Source organism: Eufriesea mexicana, unplaced genomic scaffold, assembly GCF_001483705.2.
Source record: "Eufriesea mexicana isolate 0111107269 unplaced genomic scaffold, ASM148370v2 scaffold1192, whole genome shotgun sequence".
In the NCBI taxonomy this organism is placed as follows: domain Eukaryota; kingdom Metazoa; phylum Arthropoda; class Insecta; order Hymenoptera; family Apidae; genus Eufriesea; species Eufriesea mexicana.
The window spans coordinates 268,519-295,642 of NW_016909322.1; the positions used below are offsets into that span (position 1 = coordinate 268,519).

At 40.6% G+C, this 27,124-nt stretch overlaps 1 protein-coding gene across 1 annotated transcript in view; it reads right to left on the reverse strand.

Annotated features, from left to right (window-relative positions):
• Nucleotides 1–10,502: 10,502 nt before the first annotated feature.
• The window catches only part of Sema2a (Semaphorin 2a), a 486,762-nt gene continuing 470,140 nt past the window's right edge, over nt 10,503–27,124 (reverse strand). Inside the window, exons 7-11 of the mRNA XM_017900416.1 lie at nt 22,319–22,549; nt 20,498–20,911; nt 16,983–17,259; nt 14,056–14,503; nt 10,503–12,130 (exon numbers count right to left, since the gene is read on the reverse strand). Coding sequence (XP_017755905.1) covers nt 12,056–12,130; nt 14,056–14,503; nt 16,983–17,259; nt 20,498–20,911; nt 22,319–22,549 — 1,445 coding nt within the window. The 3' untranslated portion in view covers nt 10,503–12,055. The remainder of the gene's footprint in view (nt 12,131–14,055; nt 14,504–16,982; nt 17,260–20,497; nt 20,912–22,318; nt 22,550–27,124) is intronic.

The window sequence follows — 27,124 nt, forward strand, 5'->3', positions numbered from 1 at the left end:
AGTAAATTTCTTCTAACCAAAATATTAATATACTGATGACTATGAAAGTGGCCTAAGTCGTATACACTTGGTTTCGAAATATGAAAAGTTTCGGTGTTCATTATATACAGGGCGTCTCGAAAAGACGTATACACACTTCAATACCTTATTCTTTTCAATTTATATTAATTTATTATAATATAAATATCATTTACTTATAATCACGCAAAGTGTGTATACATTTTTTTGGACACCCTATATTAAATTCACATTGGAAAATTAGTTACGATAATTAATATATATCGAAGTTTAAATTTAAAATGGTTCCTTTTCAAATTTTCATTAATAATAAGGTCATTTTCATAATCCCTAATACATATATAACCGCGACAGTTTAGAGACCTCGAACAATTTCGAGCTTTAAGCTTCGAATTGGACAGCAGGTAAAATGGCGCGACGCGGTGTTCGTTTAAAGCGTATCGATGTTTGTTCGGAAAAACCGGGACCGTGAGCAGCGATTTCAACCGTGGCTCTCGCGCTTTTCGCAGCGACTGAAATATTCACAAAGGCGGCGATGCCGCGGAAAAGCAATAAAGACGGCCATAAACGCAACGCTTTGCCGCCAATTGCGCCGAGCTGTCCCGTCCGTGCACCGATTATCGCCCATGTATCGCGCCTAAACCGATTCTAAATACGTTCGATAACAGTTGGAAAAGCCCCATTGCTCGTAACGGGGCTGAATGAAAGCGGCGAATACGAAAGAGTTATACATTGGTGTCATAAATGTGTTTATAGAATAGGGTAATTTTCTATGTGTTTTCCTTTTTATTTTATTATTGTGAATATTATAGCCTTCGTTAAGTTTCTTGTATACTATATTGTATAGCTTACTATATTGTGTACCCTATTATAGTCTATCGGGTAGTTTTATCAATACTCTTTTCATGGTCTGATTTATTTCCTTCAGTTTCCCTTCAGACATTCTTTCCACATTCTTTATTCAATTCTCTGTGAAAGGAATTCTTCCAGAGGAATATTGACTCCAATATTATTTTAATTATTCCCTAAATGATAAAGAGTATCTACTATACACCTAATAAATTTACTATATATTTTATTCTCATACCTATCATGCATGAAATAATTCACTATCGAAAGAAGGAAGAAGAACAAAGTGAAAATCCAATTCTGTCCTGCCAGCAACCATTATACCTACCAAAATTATTCTCAGTTATAGTAAATTTCTTCTAACCAAAATATTAATATACTGATGACTATGAAAGTGGCCTAAGTCGTATACACTTGGTTTCGAAATATGAAAAGTTTCGGTGTTCATTATATACAGGGCGTCTCGAAAAGACGTATACACACTTCAATACCTTATTCTTTTCAATTTATATTAATTTATTATAATATAAATATCATTTACTTATAATCACGCAAAGTGTGTATACATTTTTTTGGACACCCTATATTAAATTCACATTGGAAAATTAGTTACGATAATTAATATATATCGAAGTTTAAATTTAAAATGGTTCCTTTTCAAATTTTCATTAATAATAAGGTCATTTTCATAATCCCTAATACATATATAACCGCGACAGTTTAGAGACCTCGAACAATTTCGAGCTTTAAGCTTCGAATTGGACAGCAGGTAAAATGGCGCGACGCGGTGTTCGTTTAAAGCGTATCGATGTTTGTTCGGAAAAACCGGGACCGTGAGCAGCGATTTCAACCGTGGCTCTCGCGCTTTTCGCAGCGACTGAAATATTCACAAAGGCGGCGATGCCGCGGAAAAGCAATAAAGACGGCCATAAACGCAACGCTTTGCCGCCAATTGCGCCGAGCTGTCCCGTCCGTGCACCGATTATCGCCCATGTATCGCGCCTAAACCGATTCTAAATACGTTCGATAACAGTTGGAAAAGCCCCATTGCTCGTAACGGGGCTGAATGAAAGCGGCGAATACGCTTGCCGCTCAATCGGCATAAAGAGATGAAAACCGATCGAGATTTTATCGCTGTCATCCTTGATAAAATCACTTTGCCTCTATTGGCCGATCTATCGAAACATTCTCTCCTCCGCGGCGATTTTAACCTATCAAACTATTTCACAAATAACCCGGCGAAATTCTAGTCGAAGGGTCTTAACGAGCATAAACGAGTGTCGTTTAAAGCTTGACGAAACGAATGAATCGATGGGGAATGTCCGGAAGATCGAGCGTCCCGTGGTCATGCGAGCAAGTTTCTTCCATCAACTGGAATCAATTTCGTTTCGAAGGTTCATCAGAAACGACAGCACGCGAATCGTTTAAAATAATGAATATGCGCGATTGCTGGCCCTAGAACGCAACCGATTTTTTCACCTGACGTTATTTTTATTGGCTACAAGATTCAGAGGACTTATACTTAGAAATTGGACTTAGGTAAATTAGCCTGGAATAACGATAAATTGGTTTTAACAATTTGGTATCCAAATTTAATTCAAACTTCGGAATTATGAGTTCTAAATTGAAATTATAAATTTTATTACAAAGATTATGCGACTGGTTCCCTGTATAGCTAGTACAAATCTCGTGTAATAATGAGTATATAATTATTAATAATGTTTGAGACTTATTGAATAGGATATTTTTGTTGATAATTAGAAAAGAGGTCTGAGAAGGTAAAGGTGGTTTCAGAAAAGTGAGATGAGTGACCCATAACCTAAATAAAAGGGTTACCAACACAGAAGACTGCTATTAAACATATTCGAGGAGCTTTTGGCCTGAAATTAATAAAGCAGTCATCCATATTTCGATGGCAACTGGTCCCTAAACGCGTCTCAACTTAAACCTAAATATCGTCAGTATCGTCATCAAGAAATCTTCTCTTCTCAAAAACATTTAGAATACACACATTTCTAATAAACTACAATAGTTAGGAGTGATAACCTAAATAAAAAGGTTGCGGATATAGAGGGGTACTAGCACGCACATTCGAGGAGCTTTTGGCCTAAAATTAACGAAGCAGTCATCCGCAATAAGACAGCAATTGGTTCTCAAACGTGTCTCAACATAAACCTAGATAAATTGGTCATTGACATTGAGGATAACATCGAGAACTCTTTCCACCTGACAGACATTTAGAATTTTTGATAAATCATTGAAATGTAATATCTGCAAGTGATAATACAAATAAAAAGATCGTCGACAAAGAGGAGTACTAGCACGCACGTTTCAGGAGCTTTTGGTCTAAAATTAACGAAGCAGTCATCCACAATAAGATGACAATTGGTTCTCAAACGTGTCTCAACTTAAACCTAAATATCGTCAGTATCTGTCATTGACACTGAGGATCTGTCATCAACATCGAGAACTCTTTCCTCCTGACAGACACTTGGAATTTCTGAGAAACCAGCGAAATGGAATAGTGTTGGAATGCTAAAGACACAAGTCGAGACATTTTATATATAACATCCATGTTAAAATGTTTCTTAATTACATACTAATGTATGATTGTGTACGTGTAGGTCGTTCACCAGCCAAATTCCTTTGTTCAAACGACTCAGTCTCTATGGAATCGTTGTGCAGCACACACCGATCGAGTTATCAATTATTAAAGCGTTGCCTTTTTATAATTAGTGTTCCTTTCTTTTTAACTCCATTGCCATCACAAATTCTATCAAGTAGTAACCATCGACCAAAATATTTTCGACGATCACTGGGGAACACGTACCTGTACGAACAGGTACGAACGATGACTCTTTCTTGCACCCTGATTAACAATTGCCCTTTTTACTTCCTCCTATCACCGAGTCGATCAGGATTCCTGTCTTCGAACAATCGTCCTATATTTAATCTCGAGGGTAAAGAGCCATCAGATGCGCTTTCTCACGACCTTTTCGTCGCTGCGGGATGCACACGGCAGCCTGCAATGGTTCTCGCGGCCAACTTGCCGGCGTAAGTGGAATGATCGATGGATGACGAGCCTCTAGCTGCAGTCAAAGGTCTGCCGAACTGACGTCACAAGGGAAACAGCTCGCCGACCACGATGACGTCGCTGGCTACGGACGTAAAAGTCAGCCGTGATGACGCCTGTTCGACAGCAGGGTACGCGGCGCACAGACGGGGTACGTAACTCCCTTGGAGAGAGTTGGTAGTTGCACGTAATTATTCAAACTCGGGGATAGCCTGAAGTTCAGGCTGCTCTATTGATCGGGCAATGGTCGACCAGTCCCGGTTGAAACGTAAGTCTCGAGCGCGTACCTCGGCCTGGCTTTCTCTTATTGTTGGTCCTAACCTTGTTAGAGCCAATCGAATCATCGCCGTGGATTTCGAGGTAAATTCAGTCGCGATAGTTAGACAGGGGACTCTTCCCGGTCTGCCGGGGACTCCCCCTTTCCACGTCTTTGGTCCAGCTTGGATATTTTGCCCAGTCGAGGGACAACTTGGAATCGTGATTCCAATTTTCTTCATAAATTATTGGGGAATATTTTGTATAGAGTGAGATGACTATTGACCGATCCTTCTTCTTGGAATATAGTTCAATTTTTCAGGAGTTCATGCTGTACTATATAATATTGCAGAATTTTATTTGACAGGTGACTCCCTTGGTACACCTTACAAATTTCGACGAGTCCAGGGATGACTTGGAATCGTGATTCTAATTTTGTCTACAAATTATTGGGAAATATTTTATATAGAGCGAGATGACAATTGGCTAGTTCTACTTTTTGGAATATAGTTCAATTTTTCAGGAGTTCGTGCTGTACTATATAATATTGTAGAATTTTGTTTGACAGTTGATTCCCTTGCAAGTCTTGATGAGTCCAGGGGTGACTTGGAATCGTGATTCTAATTTTCTTCATAAATTATTGAGAAATATTTTGTATGGACTATGACGACAATTACCAGCTATTATCTTTTAGAATATAGGTTGATTTTTTAGTAGTATATGCTGTACTATATAATATTGTAGAATTTTGTTTCACAGGTGACTCCCTTGGTCCACCTTGTAAATTTCGATGTATCCAGGTGTGACTTCGAATCGTAATTTTAATTTTCTCCATAAATTATTGAAAAATATTTTGTACAGAGTGAGATGACAATTTGTTAGTTCTACCTTTTGGAATATAGTTCAATTTTTCACCAGTTTATGCTGTACTATATAATATTGTAAAATTTTGTTTGACAGCTGATAGGTAACTCTTTGAATTTCTTTGATCCACCTTCTATATTTATATCAGTCGAGGAGTGATTTCAATTTTTTTCATAAATTATTGAGAAATATTTCGTATAAAATACGATGCTAATAGGATGACTTTCTTCGTGTGGAAACTTATCATTAAACATAAATACTTATACTATTACGATAAAAATAATGACATGCATATAATTCCGTCCCTATCCGAACGAAACGCAAAATGAAAAGAAACTGCATGCTTGCAATAGCTACGAAAAGAAACTTCGATTCCTCGACTAAATCTAGTGTTAATAAAAGGTATGGAATCCTCGATGAAACATCTCTGAGTGTTCAACAAATTTAACAACCTCTACAGTTTAAATTGCGATTTATGAAACTTCCAATAACTATTTCTACAATCTTCCAATACCTCCTCCCGATATAACAAGATTCGATATAAAAATCCGAGGAATAAAATATAAAATGTACTTACCATAAAACCCCATGAGCTTATTTTAACCGAAGGAAGGGGGATATACGGACAATCCAAGATTTTATACGCCTCGCTTATTATGCAAACGAAAGGAATCCTGCCGTGAGGTCACGCGCGAATAAATACCACATACGAATCCATCGTTTATTAAAGCAAAACTTTATTATAGCAATAGTGAACAATGGATAACTATTAAAGATTTTTAACATGTTTTTTTTTTTTTTGATAAAAATAGCGATTGGATGTTTAGGTTTAGGTATTAGGTGAATATCTAAAGGGTCTCTTACCGTACGAAGTTGTTCGAACTAAAAAAAGTGTCTACAGTCGTGTGTTCAACGATGATATTCGCGCGAACGCGTAGATACGTGTGAATTTTCCATCGGCAGCGCAAGTGCAGCGTGAATCCAAGGAAGATATCGTAAGACTACCCTAATCTCTCCCCATAATCGAGCAACGAAAATACGAAAAGAATCGATAAAACGATATAAAAGAATCATATACAATCGCACGATACAAAATTCCTCACCCTTCGAGTTAAAATTACCATAAAAATCAAATTAAAAAACGACGAAAAGGATTTTCCAAATGCTCACGAGTACGCGAGAAATTTTTGCCCTGACAGGGAACCGGCAGGAAAACGGGAGGAAATTTAATCGATAACGGTGCAACTGTTTCTCCGAGAAGGAAAAACGAATATAGCCTTAATCACGTTACATGCACCATTGCCGTTCGAACAGAATGTTTCGAGCCGGGTACGGGGCTCGAGAATGATCGGAGGAAGCGAAAGAAGTTTCGAAACGAGCCGAGACGCGGGGGGCCACGCCTCCGCTGATCTAAAATAAATTTCTCCTCTCGTAAAATAAAACAGATTCCCGGATTCACGATGTACTTCCGTCCGACTCTATTTTCTACCCTTGATCGCTGTAGTCGAGAGGGACGAGCACAATACAAAGAACAGGAAAAAGAGAAAAGAAAACGACGAAATGGGATAAACAAAGGACAAAGAGATCGTAGAAAGGAGGAGGATAAAATGAGGGAGAAAATAGAACTGAACGGCGAGGACGGTAAATAATAACGATGATGACGAGAAACGAAATGATTAATCTCACGCAACATTCTCTCTCTTTTTCTCTCTCTCTCTCTCACTCTTTCTCGCACGCACACTCTGTTTCTCGTTCTTACTCACGCGGAATTTCTCTGTCACTATCGATGGAGATTGTCGTCGAAAACGATATCGAAATAGCGAGAACGTAACGAGAAGACGATATATAGATGGCGCGCAAAATGTAAAGGTAACGACGTGGTAAACTAGGAAGAAAAGGTTGACGAGCGTGGTTCATCTGTGATCGATTGGTTTACAAAAGGTGACAGAGAGACGACGAAAGAAGCAGATTAAGGAAAAGGGAAAATAATCGGTCCGGCAGATCACCCTCCCACCCCCACGTTCACCAGAAAATAAAAACCGATTCCGTACAGAAATCTAGAGAACCTAAGACAGTCGTCGGCTAGTCCTAATGATATATTTGAATTAGTCGTTACCGGCTACCCTACTCTCCTCCTTGTATCGTAGTAATAAGTCATCGTAGTTAAGTGTTTCATTTAGGGCATTCGCTTTCTCGCTCTTCCTCTTTCTCTCCCTCTCACTCTTACTTCCTCTGTCATTCGTATTCTTTTATTCTCCATTTCTCTCTCTCTCTCTCTTTCTCTCACCCTTTCATTTATCTCGAGTAACTGTCGTCACGGAGACGTCTCTTCGTACAGCGTACACTAAATCGAGCTATAACCTATCCTCGCTGGCGCGATCGCAGCGCCACTGGATCGAACCGATCGAAGCTCCACAAACGCGATGGTCCCCGAGCCGTTCATTCTCGTGTGTTACATAACCCTCAAAGACTCGCGTCTCGTGATCCTAACCTAGCCAGATTGATCGATTCACCGAGAATGAGAATCTTTTTCTCTCGTGTTTCGTTCTAACGAGAATATCGGCTCGTCTTCTCCCTTCCAACTCTCGGTCCCTTCGCATCCCTCGCGATCCAGCAGCCACGATCGCGTCCACGCAATATACAGTACTCCGATAATATTACAAATAATATATCTAACAACGTTAAGTTCATCTTAGATTGCTTTTCGTGATCACGCCGACTCATTCTCAGCAGTCTGAACGTGCATTCGTCGAGGGCCCGGACCCAAGTACGCGGCCCGCTCGCGACAGAGGGCGCCACCTACGCTTCCCTCTTCACGCTGGCCGTCGACGCGTACACGAGAGACTCTCGTGGTTCAATATCATCGTGTACCTTAGTGATTCTCTCCGCGTATTCCGCTTTCCGCTTGTAATACTACGCTCGCTTCCTCGCTCCTCCGCCTCTGTTATTCGTCGGTTATACTTCTTCTCCTCGCCTCTTCAATCCTCTACGTATCGCCTCGTCACGACACAGTCTCCCTTTCATCCTCTCTTCGTCATTCCGATTCTCTTCTCAGCCTTCGCGACCACGCGCGCGGTGCTCCCCTCGCTCTGGAACAGCCTCGAACGACGGTCTGGTCGCCTAACCTCGTTTCGAGCGAGTCCCGTGTCCCAGACGCGAATCCGCGCGGAACGGTGCCGTGGCCCGTCGTGGAGAACCTCAATTCGACGCACCTGAAGAGAAAGAATCGTCTCCCGATCGTCTCGAAGGCAGCTCTGATCCGCGCTTACGCGACGCACAGTCTAAAGTATTCTCGGCTCCGTCTCCTTATCCGCTTGAAAATTAAATCCTTAACCTTACGACATAATACTATTCAATACTTGTTTGAAGCTCATAATAAGTACATATTTGAGGATTAAGTTACCGATTATTGTATTAACCTTACGCTCCTATACGGTCACCCTTCTCTCGTCTCATATACATCTATATCCGTTCAATCCGTGCTTGCCGGGTACTCGTTCACTCTGTCTCTTTCTCTCACTCGTGCTCTCTCGCTTATATCTGACAGTGTACCTTTGTATGCCGTCGACGAGATAGATACAGAACAGAAAATCGTCGAGCGCGGCGTTCCGAATCTCTGTACAAGAATAACTAACGGTTCGCGCGCGTCGAGTCTAGCCGCGACGGGCCCGCGGTCCCCGCACTCGCGGCCGGAGTGGGGGGCGCGCGCGGAGCTTCGCCGACACGCCGCTAGGGGAATGGCCCGCGGGCCACAGCGGTCGCGACGCAAACCTCTCAACAATACGAACGTTTATGTACAAACTTAAGGGCAAGAGCAAAACTATCACCGACTCTACGGTGTTTTTCTCTCTGTTTTATTTTCTCCTTCGTCCTCTCTTTCTCCTTTCTCCTGCTGCGTTTCTATGCTTATCTTTCCCTTCGTCATTCGTCGCATCTCGTTTTGCTTCGTCCCAACAGTCGTTCTTCGCCTCCGAGGGAACTTAAGTCCGTACACTCGCGCGCGCACACACGCATTCACACACGCAAACACACGATGAAAGGTGCGACCACCTCGCTACGCTCTATGTTTATAGCCTACACGTATGTATACTAACGATGGCGAACTGGGTCTTCAGGAAACAGCGACCGTTCCACGAATTCTTTAATACAGCACCGGTAAGCATCCATCTCCGTTGGTAGAAGCGATCGCGATCGTCGGGAGGCTGGGCAAGCCCCGCGATGACCCGGGTTTCTACGTTTAAAATATAGGGTGAACTAATGCTACGTGTAATACGATACGTTAGAAAGGATTAAAATGCTAAATTATCGGCGGGAAGTGTGAGAAACAGCGTGAAATAAAATTAGAGAGAAGAATGGTGAAAAGGAATAGCCGCGGAGAAGTTGAGAACGCTATATTCCTCGCGTCTACGGTTGCATCGTTCCGAAGAGAATTTTTATAAAAATACCATGCACTATGACGATCCTATGTACACACAGACGTTCCCGGACCGGAAGAGAAACGACTCTATACGTTTTAATCGAACACGGGAAACGCTGACGCGCGTTGCCACGGACATGCAGCGAAACGTCAGAATAAGACTGGTAAATCGTCTTATTTCAAATAAACATTAAACGAAGAAGAGAAACGTATGCTCGCCGACATTCATCTTCTCGAGACACGAATACCGTCTCGAACCGATCGTCTGTCCGATTGACCCGCGATTCGCGTCCATTTGCCACAACGATTTCCTTCCATCGAGACCCGATTCGATCGGCCGAAAATCGTCCAGCAAGAAACAAAGATAAAATGAAACTACACTATTCTAGGCTCAGAGGTATATGAAAAAGTGTTTTCTTACTCGAATCACCGGCGTCTGAAATGATACCGGGATAGGTTCGAGTAAACGTCCAAGTTGGATGAGAATAGATTCGTGCGATAAACTGCGTGTACTTCTACGCGAATGTATCATGTACGTGTATGTTTGTGTTCCCGTTCGAAGAGCGTATTGGTGGATACAAGGATTATACAGGCCTTACCGATCTCCAACACGCGTTGGACGCATCTGCGTAGCACCTTTAGAGTTCTCCACGATTATGGTAACAGTAGTATCGTTGGGTGTGTTCAGGATGCGTGTGAACGCGAGCCTGGTACCGATGGAACTATCTCGCATCGCTCTAAAAATTTCAAATACCTCGTACCCCTGATTACGCTAATTTAATTCATACGGAATTCTTTGGAAAGTCGTTCCAAACATAAAAATGAAACATTTCTAATAAATAAAATTAGTCAAAATTAAAATTGCTTAATTCTGTTCTATCTTTCGATTATTTTCACTGTCTAAAAATCGAACTCAGAACATATCCTGTAAGACGTTCCAACGGAACGCTGCAAAAGAACCGCACTGACATAACCTATAAAATGAGGAACAGGAGAGCGCATCGATCGATCGATGCGTTTGCGCTATGAAAAAGGCAAAGAGATGAGAAATAAAAAGAAAAATACGCGGGAAAACGCCAGCGAGTCGCCGGTCGACAAGACGAAGATTCGTGGAGTGAAGGCGATGAAAGGAATCGTGCGGGTCGAAGACAGAGACGGCGGTGCACGTGGCGAAACCGTTGATATGAAAAGCTAAGAAGCTAAGTCGCGGTGACCGCGCGCGCGCCACCTACGTAGTAGCCGATTAATAATCTCATGTGTAACCTGCGTGACGTTTGAAAACGCGTCGACGTGGCGTCGCGTTCTCTCTCTGGACGCGTTTCATTCTCTCCCACTCTCGCAACCTCTCTCTCTTTCTCTCTCTCTTTCTCTCTCTCTCCATCAGCGAATCGATATACAACTTACATGGCAAGATCGTGGCCCGATCTTGACTCGTCAAACTGACTCGTTAAAACTACGCTTGAAGCTCGACCTTACGGTATAATTTCCTCTCTTCGTCTCGTCGTCGCATTTCCTCTCGGTTCTTTGCTCCTGTAACCTCGCGATTCTCGCAACGGAGCGACAGAGGCACGCTCCACTCGCTCCTCTCCCGTCTCGTCTCTCGTTCGTATCACAGATCTAAGGAAACAGGAGGATTGATTTCCGGTTTCTAAACGCGTTACACCGCGGACGGACGCCTCGATTCGAGCCGCGTTTTCCCGATCACCCGTTATACCCCCTTCGTCGCCGCGATCGCAGCGACATCTGCTGTCTGACCGCTCCCCCTCGCTCGCAGAACCGATTCACGCCGTGAGAAACGAAAGCATAGGAACCGTATGTGTGTTTGTGTGTACGTGGTACGTGTGTATCATCGGCGAGCACAGTCCCCGCACGGTGGCGCCCTCTTCCGGCCGAGTCGTTTCCATCGTCGTTCGCGTTTAAGCGCACTTCTCACGAGACGATCGCCGTCCCGGAATCGCGTCCCCGTTCTCCTAGAACCGCGTGTCTCATTATTTACACACCGGGTGAAAAGCAGTCCGTGGGCAGTAGTGTGGACCCAGCGAAAACGAGACTGGATCCCAGCGAGTGTCCCGACCGTACACGCGCGTTTATGGCAAGTATGTAGAATACGATAATACGTTTAATGGCAGTTCGATTCGATGAGTTGGATGACGACGCAATGGACACCGCGGGTTTGCGAGCAGCCCCGTCGCGCCGATCGGACACGAGCGAGTCCCCAGCGCGCGTCCATGTCTTCGTGCTTCCCCGCCGGCTCGCTAGGCGGCGCTCGGGAGTACGCCGGTGGAGGCCGCTCCGAGAGAACCGGCCAATCGGAACGCGAGGCTCTGCCGGCCGATTGAAAATGGACGTGGCGCCGAGTGTCCGAGTTCGCCGGCTCTTGACGCGGACGCGTTTCGCGGTTTTCACTCGGACGAAAGGCCATCGGTAGCAAGAAGGACAAAGGCAGTGGTGTAACCGGTCAGAAGGAGAGTGAGGCTCGTCCAACTGATCGTGGATGGACCGCGATTCTTCGGCAGGACGCTCGTACGTGGCATTGTGTCGGGGTCTCGACTCGACGAAGGCTCCAACGATCGGCTCCATCAGACCAAGGGTGTCCCGTACACCTCGTTCGTGTGCAGATTTTGATTGCTGTCGTTTTGCCTCGAGGCGCATTGCTGCAACAGAGAGAAGGACAGCACTCTCAAGCAGGTGGTCGATTAAACGTTTCGGTACGTTCGGACACGTGTGTCTGATTTGTTTCCCGTGGAATAAAAACGGGGGGATACTCGTGGCGCCAGTCGGGTAAACTATTACCTGTTGCGCTGGCCTCGGGATTAATAGGCGTAGTTTAGGTAAATATATAGATGCGAGGAAATTGATATAGGGATGTCTTACAAGTTTCGAGGCCGATGAATAGCTTGGTAGGTGCCAGTGTGCCAACGAGCGATTATTTCTACGTCGATTCCGCGGTTAAGAAAGAAGTTTCGCGTGTCCAACTCGTTTTAATGTTGCATAATAACATATATTTCTGGGGTGCAGTCGATCGCAAGTCGAAAGTGTAACACTCCACTTAAGGAAATGAAGGCATATCATGGGCAATTTTCCTCTTGTAACCGTAACAGTTACAATGGTTCTCAATAGCTCGTTTCGTTTAACAGATATTCGCATGTAACGTGACGTGACTCGCTATTTATGATTCGTGGCTTGATTATTCCATACGGTGACCCATTTCGCTAACAGATTTTTCATTTCTTGGGTATTCATCCATATGAAGGAAAAAGAATAGAGGAAACTCGAGCAATATTCTGTTCCTCGTTAAACAAACTACACACGCGAAAGAATGGTCTTTGATGTTCTTTATCTCCAATTTGTATTGCATTATACGGAGTTCTTTGGATCGTAATCATCTGCAGCGAGGGAAAAGAATACTCATGTAGGAAGTAAATATTAGCTCGCTACGAGGTATCTGTTTTTTCATAAACGTGAAGGATGGATTCAATTTCGAAAGGGACGTTGCATTCAGAGTCGAATTACATATTTGCCAGCGTTATTTCAAACGGTTTTCCATGTTTTAGCAAACTGCGTCGTGCTTCCTTTGAAAAACATTTCTGCTTCGTTATTAAACGGGGACTCGCGAGGCAAGGAAATACGCCATTTTGAACACTTGCGTGATATTTTTTTAATTCGAACATCTTGTACCTTACTCGTTGAAGAAATAATAATTACCGCATTGAAATTAATTTTATCATTTCGTTAAATATATATTTCCTTCAGGCGTAGAAAATTAAGTATCTGGTAAGTACTGAAATAATGATATCTGACTCCCTACTCGCGGAAAAATAATAATCGTCACGTTGAAATTAAGTATGTCATTTCGTCAAATAAATATTTTCTTCAGACGTAGAAAATTAAATATCTAGTAAGTACTGAAATAATATCTGACTTCCTATACTCATTGAAAAATAATAATCGTCACGTTGAAATTAAGTATGTCATTTTGTTAAATACCCATTTTCTTTTGATATAGAAAATTAAATATCCAACAACTACTAAAATAATATCTGTCTCCCTGCTCACTGAAAAATAATAAATACCGCGTTGGAATTAAGAATATCATTTCGTTAAATAAATATTTTCTTCAGACGTAGAAAATTAAATATCTAGTAAATACTAAAATAACAATATCTGACTCCCTATTCACTGAAAAATAATAATCGTCGTGTTGAAATTAAGTATACCACTTCGTTAAATACTCATTTTCATATAGAAAATTAAATATCTAATAACTACTAAAATAATATCTGTCTCCCTGCTCACTGAAAAATATTAAATAACTCGTTGAAATTAAGAAAACTATTTTTTTTCAGATATAAAATGATTCCATATCTGGAAAAACTAAATTACTTTATCCTCGAATAATGAAAATTTTGTTTCGGAAATTAATAAAATAAAATAAAATAAAAATAATCCTCTTTGTCTTATAATTACTCGCAAAAATTGCAGAAAGTCTATCAAAGGTATGCGAATCATAAACGTGTCGGCCCCCCTCCCCAAAAGTATTCATATAATATATTCATATTATGAAACTAGGTCTACTCACCGCTTGCTTCCTCTCCCAGCTCTTCATGGCCGATTTGTATTTCTCGAATTCGTGGCACCAATCCGAGTATATCTTCTGATAGTCGTTCGACTTTGCCGGCGCCGAGCATCTGTGCGCGTCCACGGTGATGTTGTACGAGCAAAGAAGCGACCCACCGAGCCAGCAATCGTATCTTCCGGCGTCTTGCTCGTTCACGCCGACGATCACCAGGCCCTTCTCGGACGTCTCGATGAACTTGTCCCCGCCGGCACCGTACTTGTAGGCTATCTGATACCTTCCTTTCTCCTTGCTGTAGTGGTACCATCTGACTTCCTGATTCGCCAGCACTTCCGGCATCTTCACGAAACAGCCCAGATGCACCGACTGGCCCCAGGTGACTACCAGCTTCCGTTTGCCCACGCTGCTGTCGCAGACGTCTGCTGTGCTGTTCGACACGTCTTGAAGAAGTCTGCAAAAGAATAGAAGCATGCTCGTGAATCTTTTCCAATTTTTCCTAACGAGTTTATCGTTTTATCGTGCTCTTCGTTGAATCGTGATAATGCACACGGTCCATTTAAACGTTACCACAAGGAATTTTTAATTTGTTCAATATTCTGATCATTTTTTAATGAAAATTACTAATTTTTGCAAGTAAGGGTGAATTTACTAGATCGGTTAAAGGATTTAATTGCGAGGTACAGCAGGTGTGAAATTGAAGTTTGTTTGAGTGATAGGTTTAAATACGAGGATAAATGTGGTATAGCTGGGGTCTAAATAGGTCAGAAGAAGGTAAGGGGATTTCAGTAAGAGAAATATTTAGAGATGGCTTTAATTTATTAAATGAAATCAGTTTAACTAGGTCACGCTGTGTATGAAATTTTATGGCGAAACGTGAAACATTAAAAGGTTGATGACATTCAGCTTCAGAAGGGTATTATGCATACTAAATTCTGCTCGTCCACGTTTTATCCTCGTAGTATTCGTCACAGATATCCTCGGGGAAAATATAAGAAATTTTTGAGGTAATAAACTCAGCAAATAAAACGATCAGAATTTATAAATAGTGGCACTGCGTCACATACTTCGCGAGCTTTCGCGGAAAGCTCGGCGTCTCGTATTTCATACATTTTTCATGGAGACAGGAACTACCACTGAGCTCTTTAAAAACGTCCTATACTTTCAGAATCAATGTTTGCTCCTAACCGCAATTTTATACTTTTATACCAGGTACAGGAACAATAAAAATTAACAAAAATTTTCGGAAGTATATTAAATCCATGAAAATATCCTACAAAATTCAAAAATTGACAATAAATTCTCACCGATGCCACAAAATTATTTAACACTTCCTGCACAAAGTAATTCTGCGTGAAATTATAATTTCGCAATGAATTTTCTAAAAATTAAGAATTTTATTTCCTCATTTTATTACCACGAAGTACGATCGGATTCGACAGCAGTGCCATCTCAGTAATACTAATACCTCCCACGAATAACACGAGGCGGCGCCACTTGACATCAATCGACAGTGTCACTTGAAACTTTCTAATCAAATTTTTACAACTGTAATTGACACTCAGACGGATAATATTATATGCATCTTATATCGACGAAGTGAACGAAATGTTTGGATCCATTAAATTATATTTTAACTCTTTATTGACACGTGGATATCCGAATATATTGCAGATATAGCAGGTCGCTCTGAAATCTAGAATAAATGTTCTTGAATCCTTCAAAGCCCAATTTTGGAATGACTCCAAGCAATTAAAACTGTAATACCACGTATGACATAATCCAAAGCAAGGACACCTAACCTAACCGTTTGAAAAAATCATACGATACAACATAAATATAAGAAATATGTGTATAGTACATCACGTTTGCTGCATAATGCAATGAAAAGTTAATCAAGATGCTAATTAGTAACTAGTAATTGCAAATAATCATGTGTTCATCAGAAGAATCTGAAGTTAATATGCTTTTGGGATGAGTCTATGCTTTTGCATGTATTGGGTTGGCAAGAAAGTACTTTCGGCTTTCCAGTGTGAAATAAAACTCAATTTTTTCTATACAGTAAATAAAATTTTAATCGGTCAAATATTTTTCATTCTATTCGATGACCCTTTGCCATCTTTCTGGTAACATCATGATCCCGCGCTCATAGAATTTCTGGTCCTTATCTTCGAAAAACTTAACCAAGTGCGTAAATCTCAGATGGTCGACCAGAACGTTGTGGGTATCTTTCAGTGAAAAATCTTCAGAACGAAATTTTTTAAACTAATTCTGACACGTGCGTCCTGTTAAACAATCAATACCATAAACTTCTCGTATCTCTTTGCGAGCCTCAGCCGCATTCTTGCTTTTATGAAAATAAAAAAGTAAAATGTGTCGAAAATGCTTATTTTTCCACTCCATGATAAGACTGACCGTGAACTGACAGTTATAAACGAAATTACACGGAATTTCACGAAATAGCAACCTAAAGGTATCGACTACCACATCTGAAAAGAGAAAAATTCTAACATTGACAAAAGAATAACTAAACAAGCATAACATTATTTACTGATGCAAACCGAAATTACTTTCTTGCCAATCCAATATTTGTTGCGTCTGTCTCACTTTGTCTCGTTGCTTCGTTCGCTTTCTTTGTCACATGGTGTTCAAATCCAATATTTGTTGCGTCTGTCTCATTTTGTCTCGTTGCTTCGTTCGCTTTCTTTGTCACATGGTGTTCCATGACCGGGCTAATAGGAAGGGATCAGTTCTACCAACAAGGGAAGCGTTTTACTGTACTTCTGCCAAGATGTTAGAATGATTGGACTGGTGGGGATTCGGTCCTACGAGTTTCTCACAATCAGATGACTTCTTTCCAGCAACGCAGAGTATGTACCACGAACCAACGAACCCTTCCCTTCCGACGTACCAAATTTTTGCATCGTACTCACCCAGGTTCGTAAGGTTTGCAGGTGTTGGTGTCCTTGTCCCAGCCACAGTAAGGGTCGTGCACGCAGCGGAGACAATTGTCGTATCTGCGAGTGCACATGACCAGGTCGATCTGCTTTATTCGATGATCGGAGGCGACGTAGAGGGCCTTGTGCTCCTTGGAGATCTCCATCGCCTGGATCGGCTCGCCAGGTGTCACGTCGAAAACGTCCAGCAGGATGGATTGCGACTCGCCGTTATTGTCTATCCACTGAACAACTTTGTGCACGCGTCCGTCGCCTGTAACACGAGGGAACGACGCGTTTACCAACCGACTCGGGACATTTAACGCGATATCGAATTTGTATCACGGGAGCATCGCTGTCGCCGATCGGGTAATTTTCATGCTACGCGCGCACTGTCATGTGGGCCATCGGTTGCCTATGACAGCGGCCGGAAGTCGCGGTTTCATTGGGCGAAACGCAATGGGAGATCGAAGCGTGACGGACACGGTACCGATGTTATTTTATAGTAATTAACGTGCTACGTATTCGACGTCGATGACACGTAATAAATATCAGAGACGAAGCAACGTTCCGCGATCGATTTCATCGCACTCTCGTTATTCCAGCACGACAAATTTAAGGCCGGACCAAAGTGCCAACAATTCACTGTAACTGCTATTTTTTCCTGTCATTAAATATGCTAACGAGGCCTCGTTTGCCGCTAAAGTTTCATTAAAACTCGATCTTCGCGGGGCAGGGAGCGCGTTAACCCCTTTGCGCTCGACTCTTGGTCGCCAGGTACACGTCGAATTATAAAAATTGCTAGTCGATATCGGGTTTTTTAAACGATGTAACGATACATACGTGAAATATCGAATGAAAAAGTCCTATGGGTTAATTTACACAGGATTTCTTCTTACTTTATCGATTTTACGAGAGAAATAATTCCAATTGCCACTGCGAGAACCTGAACATATTTCCTTTTAAAAATAATTAACATTTATTCGAAATTAAAATTTTTATTAAAATTAATATGGCACTACAGGCATACAATATGGCTGTAAGTCAGGGGTTAGTTCATAACCTATACGAGAAAATCAGTACTCGAACAATGACCTGCTCCTGCAAGGAACGAAGAGTGGCGCCATCTGGCGATGCTTGGGACTAATCAAAGTATCACACTTAGTATTCTATGGCGAAATTAGCTTCGAGTGCAAAGGGTCGAATATTCAAACTATTGTCAAAATTTTCGTTCCATTCTTGGGATGTAACCACCAAGAATCGGATTTCGTTGATTTCGATAGTCAGAAGATCAGTCTTAGGTGTATCGGTGACTAATGGAAGTTGCAGAGTGCAATTAATCGCAAAACTGTGACGCGTTTTTGTCACTCGTTCCCCACAGTCCGCAGTTGCACGAGGACTTCTGATTATATTAGTTTTTAGCGGTAATAGACACTCGACGGTTGGCTACGAGACGAAAGCTGCGATTGCAATAGCAGATTGTACGAGTCAACTGCAAGAACTTTGAAGTTCGCTCGTGATTATCTTGCCAAGTTTCTCGACGACAAATCGGCCGACGGATACCAGAGCAAAACGCGTTCCAACCTGGGTACGCGTCTCGAATTAAATTTCTTATCGCAATTCCGCGGTTTAGCGTTCAAGCCTGACGTGACGCCATGTCAAACCTAACGAGCTTGGTGTTAAAAATAAAAGGAGCCTCGACCATTCGCAGAGGAAAGCTTCTTCGATAAGATATACCTCGTGAAAATGTGGAAAATTTGAAAAACGTGCACAAGTGTGTGTCCCCCGTGTCATAGAAGGGGTTAACGCTATTTTAGAGTTAAAATAAATATACATAAGAATGCTAGGGTTTGAGAGCGAATGCAAGAGAACACTTGGGCCTACCTAGCTGATGATGGACGATAAACAGCGGTCTAGGGTTCAGGCCCAATGTTCAGGGTGACGTCTGGCGTGCACGTGGAAGGACGAGTGGCCGCGTGCAAGGATATTTATGACTGTATCGAGTGCAAACAGGGAGCGAAAGTTAGGAATGCGTCTGACAGTTGGAGTACTTGGTCCAGATCGAGGGCCAGGTCGCGAGAGACACGAGTGAACGAATGAAAGCACGCGTAGGAGAGAGTAGGTTTAAACAGGGGTGCAAGGGTTGTCTTAAGACAGGCCTTTACAGAGTTTGAAGCCAGAGTCGATGTGAGTGTCAGTTTCGCGATTATAGATCAGTTATAGTCTAGTCTATTTGCTATAGTAATTTGCGATATAGTTTTCTATATAGTTCTAGTCTATCTGCTATATAGTCTAGTCTTTTAGATTATACCCTACTCCTAAATCTCCTTCAGCTCGTAATAAATAATATATTGGAATAAATATATTTTGTTTGAAGCAAGAGTCGATGTGAGAGTATCAGTTGCCTGATTATAGATCACTTATAGTCTAGTCTATTTTCTACAACAGTTTGCTACATAGTTTGCTAAATAGTCCTAACTACTCCTAAGTCTCTTTAGCTCGTAATAAATAATATATTGGAATAAATATATTTTGTTTGAAGCAAGAGTTGGTGTGAGAGTATCAGTTGCCTGATTATAGATCACTTATAGTCTAGTCTATTTTCTACAACAGTTTGCTACATAGTTTGCTAAATAGTCCTAGTCTATCTATTACATAGTCTAGTCTTTTAGTCTATACCTTACTCCTAGGCATCTTTTAGCTTGTAATAAATAATATATTAGAATAAATATATTTTGTTTGAAGCTAGAGTCGATGTGAGAGTATCAGTTGCCTGATCATAGATCAGTTATACTCTAGTCTATTTGCTATAGTAGTTTGCTATATAGTTCTAGTCTATCTACTATATAGTTTAGAGTCTTTTAGTTTATACACTACTCCTAAGTCTCTTTCAGCTCGTAATAAATAATATATTGGAATAAATATATTTTGTTTGAAGCTAGAGTCGATGTGAGAGTATCAGTTGCCTGATCATAGATCAGTTATACTCTAGTCTATTTGCTATAGTAGTTTGCTATATAGTTCTAGTCTATCTACTACATAGTCTAATCTATTTGCTATAGTAATTTGCTATATAGTTTCCTATACAGTTTTAGTCTATCTACTACATAGTCTAGTCTATTTGCTACAGTAGTTAGCTATATCGTTTGCAAAATAATCCTAGTCTATCTACTACATAGTCTAGTCTATTTGCTATAGTAGTGTGCTATATCGTTTGCTAAATAGTCCTAGTCTATCTACTACATAGTCTAATCTATTTGGTATAGTAATTTGCTATATAGTTTCCTATATAGTTTTAGTCTATCTACTACATAGTTTAGTCTTCTAGTTTACATCTCACACCTAAGTCTCTTTTAGCTCGTAATAAATAATATATTGGAATAAACCAACATCTCTTATTCCTTATATTTGCCAATGAAAAGTACCCCTACGTATATAAATGGTTAAGCCCGGTACGCAAGCGTGGCAAATCGAATGATTAATCGTCGGTCTATGCAACAAGCAGTACTCACTGGAACCAGCATAGTAGACCGTGTAATCCAAATCGATGCCCACGAAATCGATCCGTAGTTTATCGACGACCAACCGTGTGAGCATCACGTCGCGTTTATAGAAGACCGGTTTTTCGTTCTCGTGCGATATGGCCGAGTCCATCAGGGGATGAGATCGAATGAAGTTCAGCACCGTGTCCGGGAACGTTTCAGTGTCGTTCACACATTGACCGGGTCGCGGGTCAGGAACTTTGTTGGAGAGCACCGGAAGCCAGGCGCTGCTGCTCGTCGCCTGTTCTTTGAATTTTCCACGGAACGCCTCTTGAATCGCGTCGATATGGAACGAGCAAATCGCCGAGCCCATCAATCCGTTCGTCGACGTGGTAAAAGTACCGTAAAAGTGGGTGTCGTCGCCCGGCACCTTGTAAATACTCTCTGGAAAAATAAAAATCCCAACGATCGTTAACTTCCTCCTGTTTCACGCATACTTTATTATCCATTGCGCGTCCCGATACCCCGGCCTTGCAGCGTTGTAAATTTTACAACGACCAGCGATCGAGCAAATTTTACTACGCTCCGAGATGAACAGGTTTGAAAATGGTAGTCGAGAAAGATGAAACGGGTAATTTAGTGATACGAAATGACGTGCAATCGTGTATCGTGTGTCCATAATAATTTCAAGTATTGCAAGTGTTTAATAGGTAAGTGAGACACGGTGATACACGATTTTTCAAATTTTTTACTATTTTATATCCGATTTTTAATTTTACTAATTTTCTAATTTATCATTTTGCATTACAATAAAGATTATACGCTGAATTTGTCGCGGGATCATGATTATATTTAACACTAAAACTACTAACATATGTATATTAGTAGCTACATATGTATATTACACAAGAATAAAGATAATTGTAGTGGTATAAGGAAGACGATAAATTATATAAATAATTGTGTTTCGATTTGAATAAATGTGAAGATAAATTTTGTCAAAAGATATTGAAATGGTCTGAGAAAATGTAAAAATAAAATATCTAAAACAAATAATTTTGAATCCTTTGGTAGTTCTAGTGATATTAACACTACACGAAATTTTAACATACACGAAATTAAAGGAATTAAAATCGGTTAATTTGGGTTAATATCGGTTAAAATTAAAAACCTCTACAATTTTTCACAACTTTTTATCATTATATCCTTATGCAATTTAAATAAATTATTCCTGTAACATAGCCTCTGTAATTCAATTGGAGTACCCCCATAGGGGTTTATAGTACAATAGAAATAATTCGCACTCCTGGTTCCAATTTTTAATTTACAGAAACGAACTACGCGATAATTTCCGTGAATTTTGAGAAAATTCTATAAAATTCTAGTATAGATTTAAATTAGAAAATTGATTATTTTTAATATCCTGACTCCTCCTGTCATCCTTTGGTAGTTCTAGTGTTAATATGTTTTAACATACACGAAATTAGAGGAATTTAAACCGGTTAACTAAAATTAAATATTTCTACAATTTTTCACAATTTTTTATCATTAAATCCTTATGCAATTTAAATAAATTATTCCTGTAACATAGCCTCTGTAATTCAATTGGAGTACCCCCATAGGGGTTTATAGTACAATAGAAATAATTCGCATTCCTGGTTCCAATTTTTAATTTACAGAAACGAATCTCGCGATAATTTTAATGAATATTGTAAAAATTTATAAAATAGAGTCTAGATTTAAATTAGAAAATTGATTATTTTTAATATCCTGACTTCTGCTGTCACTGTATTAAAACTGACATAAGCGACTGAATGAAAGAGGAAACTTAAAAATCAGGGAGCAACTTACGTATTTCGTTGAAGTAGAATGGAAATTCGCCAGGGATCGAGCAATTCAGCCTGGCTTTCAGGTAAGTCGACCAATTCTGCGACAGAATATTTTTGCCGCCAGTGTCCCTTTTACAAACTCTCGCCACCCGAGAATACACGCTCTTGCCGCAATTTATGTATTCCACCGCCGTCTCGCGGAAGAAGAAGAATACGTGGCCGCCGATGTCGTAAGATCCCACGAAATTAGGTTCTGAAACAGTCACAAAGAATAACAGTTATTCGATCAAGAAAACTCGGTTACCCTGGAGGAAGTTCAACCTTCTACCAACTTCGATATTATACCAAAGAGACGTCGCGCCAAAATTGAATTCGAGAAAATCGTTGAATCTTAGAGAAATCTCGTCCGGGTCTCGGAGATTCTCTATTTCTCCATTAATCGACATATTTCATCTCCCTTCCTTTTAATTTTGCTTTTCGAAATTTCCCAGGTGGAAAAATAAAATTTACCAGGAACGTCACACGCGATGAAATGAAACCAGAAAAATTTTAGGAAAATGAAACTGAAATTGGAGAAATAAAATGTATTAAAAGAAAATTTGCAAAGAGATCAAAGAGGAAATTGCGAAATTTTTAATTAAAAATGTAAAATAGACCGTTTGGGCATTGGAAGGTTGGATGATAAGATGAACTATTCGAAAAATGGTGGAATCGCGTTGTTCGGCGAGCGTTCATAGAGAATCTAATTCGTCGACTTCCGGTCGCGGTGAAATTTATGTAAATACCGAGAAACGCGTAAAAATGAAGCGGAATTCCGTGTCAGATCCAGAGAAACAGCAATTTCGACGGAGGCTAGAGGCGCGCCCGGATTCTGTCGTTGATGAAATTCCTCGCCAAGATTTCAGCCGAACGATTTCCTCTTTAAACACCGTCGACCGAATTAGCATGCAAATCTGCCGCGATGGCCGACATTCTTTTCGACCTGCTAAAAGTCAACGTTGCATCGTCGGCAGTCACGCGACTCGGCTATTTTTCGCGTTTCCGGGGATAAAGGGGAATTACCGAAAAATGCCAGCTTTATACAGCTCGCAATTATCCTAAAATTCGCGGTATTTTATCGAGCTGATTTCAACGTAGCACGGAAAGTAGTGCAACTGATGTTTGGTAGTGACATCGATGCATTTGTTCGACTAATGGGGGCTGTAAATATTCCAATATGGCGAAAAAGTTCTTATTGGAAGAATAAATTTTGTTTTATGTTATTATCATATTATACTCCAGGTCTTCAAGTGTAATTTTGAAAAAATTTCGGTATTACAAGGGATTGTGTGCCTAATCCGGATATTGGTACAAATGCTGCGTTTATTAAAATTACTATATTCTGGAGATAAATGACACAGTGGATTTACAAGATGTTGGATTTATTTAATAGAAAAGACTATTATGATTTTGAGATTAAATATTCCAAAATACCAAGTATAAAAGTTCTCATTGGAAGATTAAATTTATATTACTATTATACACCACTATTATAAATATTCCAGGTCTTAGCTATACTTTAAAAAAATCATTCATTATAGTGAAAAATTTTGTATTCATAATGTGAATACTTAATCTAAGATGATATATTGGACATATAACACAAATGAAAATCGTTGCACTTCTTTGTTCGAAAAGATTATTACTATCTCGAGCCTAAATATTCCAAGGTCCTCCCTAAAATAATTCCCATTGGAAGATTAAATATAAATTACTTCTATACACTGCTATGATAAGCATACCAGGTCTTCAGCTATAATTTTTAGAAACCCTTCACTTGGGAAAAAAATTTTGTACTCGACGAAAATCACGAAAGTTCGTCACTCACAGCGTCACTATAATTTAATCTAAGACGACACATTGAACATTATACACGATATATTGGACATATAACACAAATGAAAATTGTTGCACTTATTCGACCGAAAAGAATATAATCCTAAACCTAAATATTTCAAAATTCCCGCCAAAATTGAAGAACTAAATTTGATCTACATTTATACACAGCTATCACAAATATTCCAGGTCATTAGTGATAATTTTAAAAAACCCTTCACTCAGGGGAAAAATTTCGTACCCGACAATAATCACGAAAGTTTGTTACTCATAGATATTCAATCTTTATTATCTAAATTAATTAAGCATCCATATTTAACCTAATATAACACATTGAACATTTAATATAAATACAAATTGTTCACTTATTTGACCAAAAAGAATATAATTCCGAGCCTAAATATTTCAAAATTCCCGCCAAAATTGAAGAACTAAATTTGCTCTATTTTTCTATACCACAGATATCATAAATATTCCAGATCTTAAGCGATAATTTTAAAAAACCCTTCACCAAGAAGAAAAATTTTGTACTCGACGATAATCACAAAAATTTCCCTCACAGTGTCAATACAATTTAATCTAAGACGACAGCTTAAACATTCCTCATAAATGCAAATCGATGGAAAAGAACATAATCCCTAGTCTAGATATTTCAAAATTCCCGCTAAAATTGAAGGACTAAATTCGACATACTTTTCTACACCATCGCTGTCATAAATATTCCAGGTCTCGAGCGATAATTTTAAGAGTCCTTCCAGCAAGCAGAAAAATATCGTACGATTACGAAAGTTGGTACCTGATAGCGTCGATATTTCAACCAAAATGACACATCGGGCGTTTCGCGTTGATGCCGCCATTGGAGGATATCGCCGCTGGCGCTCGTTAGGGAAACAAAAGTTGAACCGCAAGAAATTACGCGGAAGGGTTACGAGTGGGCGAACGATCGTCAGAGTGCTCGAAAAACTTCGAAATTCGAGGAACCGTCGGGAACAATGAGAAAAACCATAAAACAGACGTTCCAAGGGGGCCCGAGTTACGACGCGGCGTGGTAAGTTTTACACTCGAAGGAAGAACGACTTTCCTAGTTTTCATTTAGCACCGGGATGAAGCGTCCAACTTGAACGCATGCTTAACGAGCATCCACTTGTCGCTTTTACGATCCGCAATCGTAAAGCCGCTTAACGGTTCACTCGTTACGAACGTCGGAGCATCGATAATTTCCTGGCTTTCCTTAGCTAATGAAGATCGAAATCTGGAGCGCGGGAAACTAGATCTTACGCCGGCAGGAAGATTACGAATGTCAACACTTTCGATATTACCATTGTCCCTTATCACGTTAAGTGCCCAGCCCGTTTTGCCTGCAATTCCGTTCAGGCTCAGACTCGGTCCTCAAGTGAGCCACCGGTGGTGAGAGAAGTGTTCATAAAACTCGGAGATACTGTATCAATTGCTATGTGGAGGCTAAGATTCCGCGCCTACGCCTATGCCAAAGGAGCAGGTAAATTAATGCCAAGTGTGCATCAGGTTTCCTTGCATAACGTACCAGCTGTCACTGCGGGCTAACAGGCATTGTCCTCAGGATGGCATTGGCTATCGTCAATGTCATACCAAGGATTAGTCGGGGATCGGGCAATGATGTTGCAAGCCAATGTTTTCGCTTAATTTACGACCCCCCTTTAATCATCACGACTTTCCCTCGCAAATGCATTCCATAATGCAGAAACATAGTTTTTGGTAGCTTTTTTCCTACCCTTCCCATGCACACTCGGTAGCCTTAAAAAGCTCCTAAGTAGAGGGTTGGGGATCAGTTGGAGTCCGATCTTTTACGCCATGATTGCTGACCCTGCCACCTCGACGAGCACACGAATTGTACACCTTCGACGATTCTCGCGCTGTGAACCGTCTCCCCAATAAAGAAGCGTACTGCACCTGAGCGAGTTTACTTCTTACAACCCCCACAGCTATAACAGGAATTCACAAACGTCAGGTCCAAAGATGGCGAAGAATTTAACACCAAAAGTTAGCACCTTTTGGTCCCAATCTGGGCCAGGTTCGAAAGTCTAGCGCCTGTCCCTGAGGACTCAACGTGTTATCTAACAGCTGCTAAATTTCACCTGTTATAACTTCCGTAGATGAAACTACGTGTCTGACTAGTGAATAGGCAACTCTAGCTGTTACACCTTGCGAATCCTTAATTTTGAAACTATATATGTAGGAATAGCAAGTGTGAGAGTCAGTGCAAAGGAACCCTTGGAACCTATCTAGCTGGTGACAGGTAATAGACAGTAACCTAGGGTTCAGACTGAATGCTTAAAGTGTCGTCTGAAGTGCACGTAGAAGGACGAGTGACCACGTGCAAGGATCAGATGCATGGAATATTTATGACTGTATGGAATGTAAGTGAAGAGCGATGGCGCCTGAATGTTTAGGGTACGTGAGCCACCTCGAGAGCGAGGCTATGGAAAATTCGTGATTGAGAAAGAAAGCTTGAATATGATAGAAGACAAAGTGTAAGGTTTAAATGAGGGTACAAGGGCTGTCCTGGGACAGTTCTGTTGGTGAGAATCGTACACGAAAGCTGTTGTTGCAAAAGCTGTATAATTTTTGTTCCTTTCTATACATAGGCAAACACGCATGCTAATATAAGATAGTTCTTAAGTTTATATTATCCTATAGCGATAAGCGTGGTACATTAACCCTTTGCACTCGAGAGGGGACCCTCAGTCACCATTTCATAAAATTTGGAAGATCGATATTAATTAATATATCAAATTTAATGTAATATAACAGTATCGAAATCAAATAATTCTACAATTCTATTACTATACAATTCTTTATTTACTACTTAAAAAAGTATCGTCAGTTTTTTAGCAGAGAATCCTTAAATTTCTACTCTTCTTTAGCCAAAAAGTCGTCGAGTGCAAAGGGTTAAGTTTGATTTTAGATTGCGAGT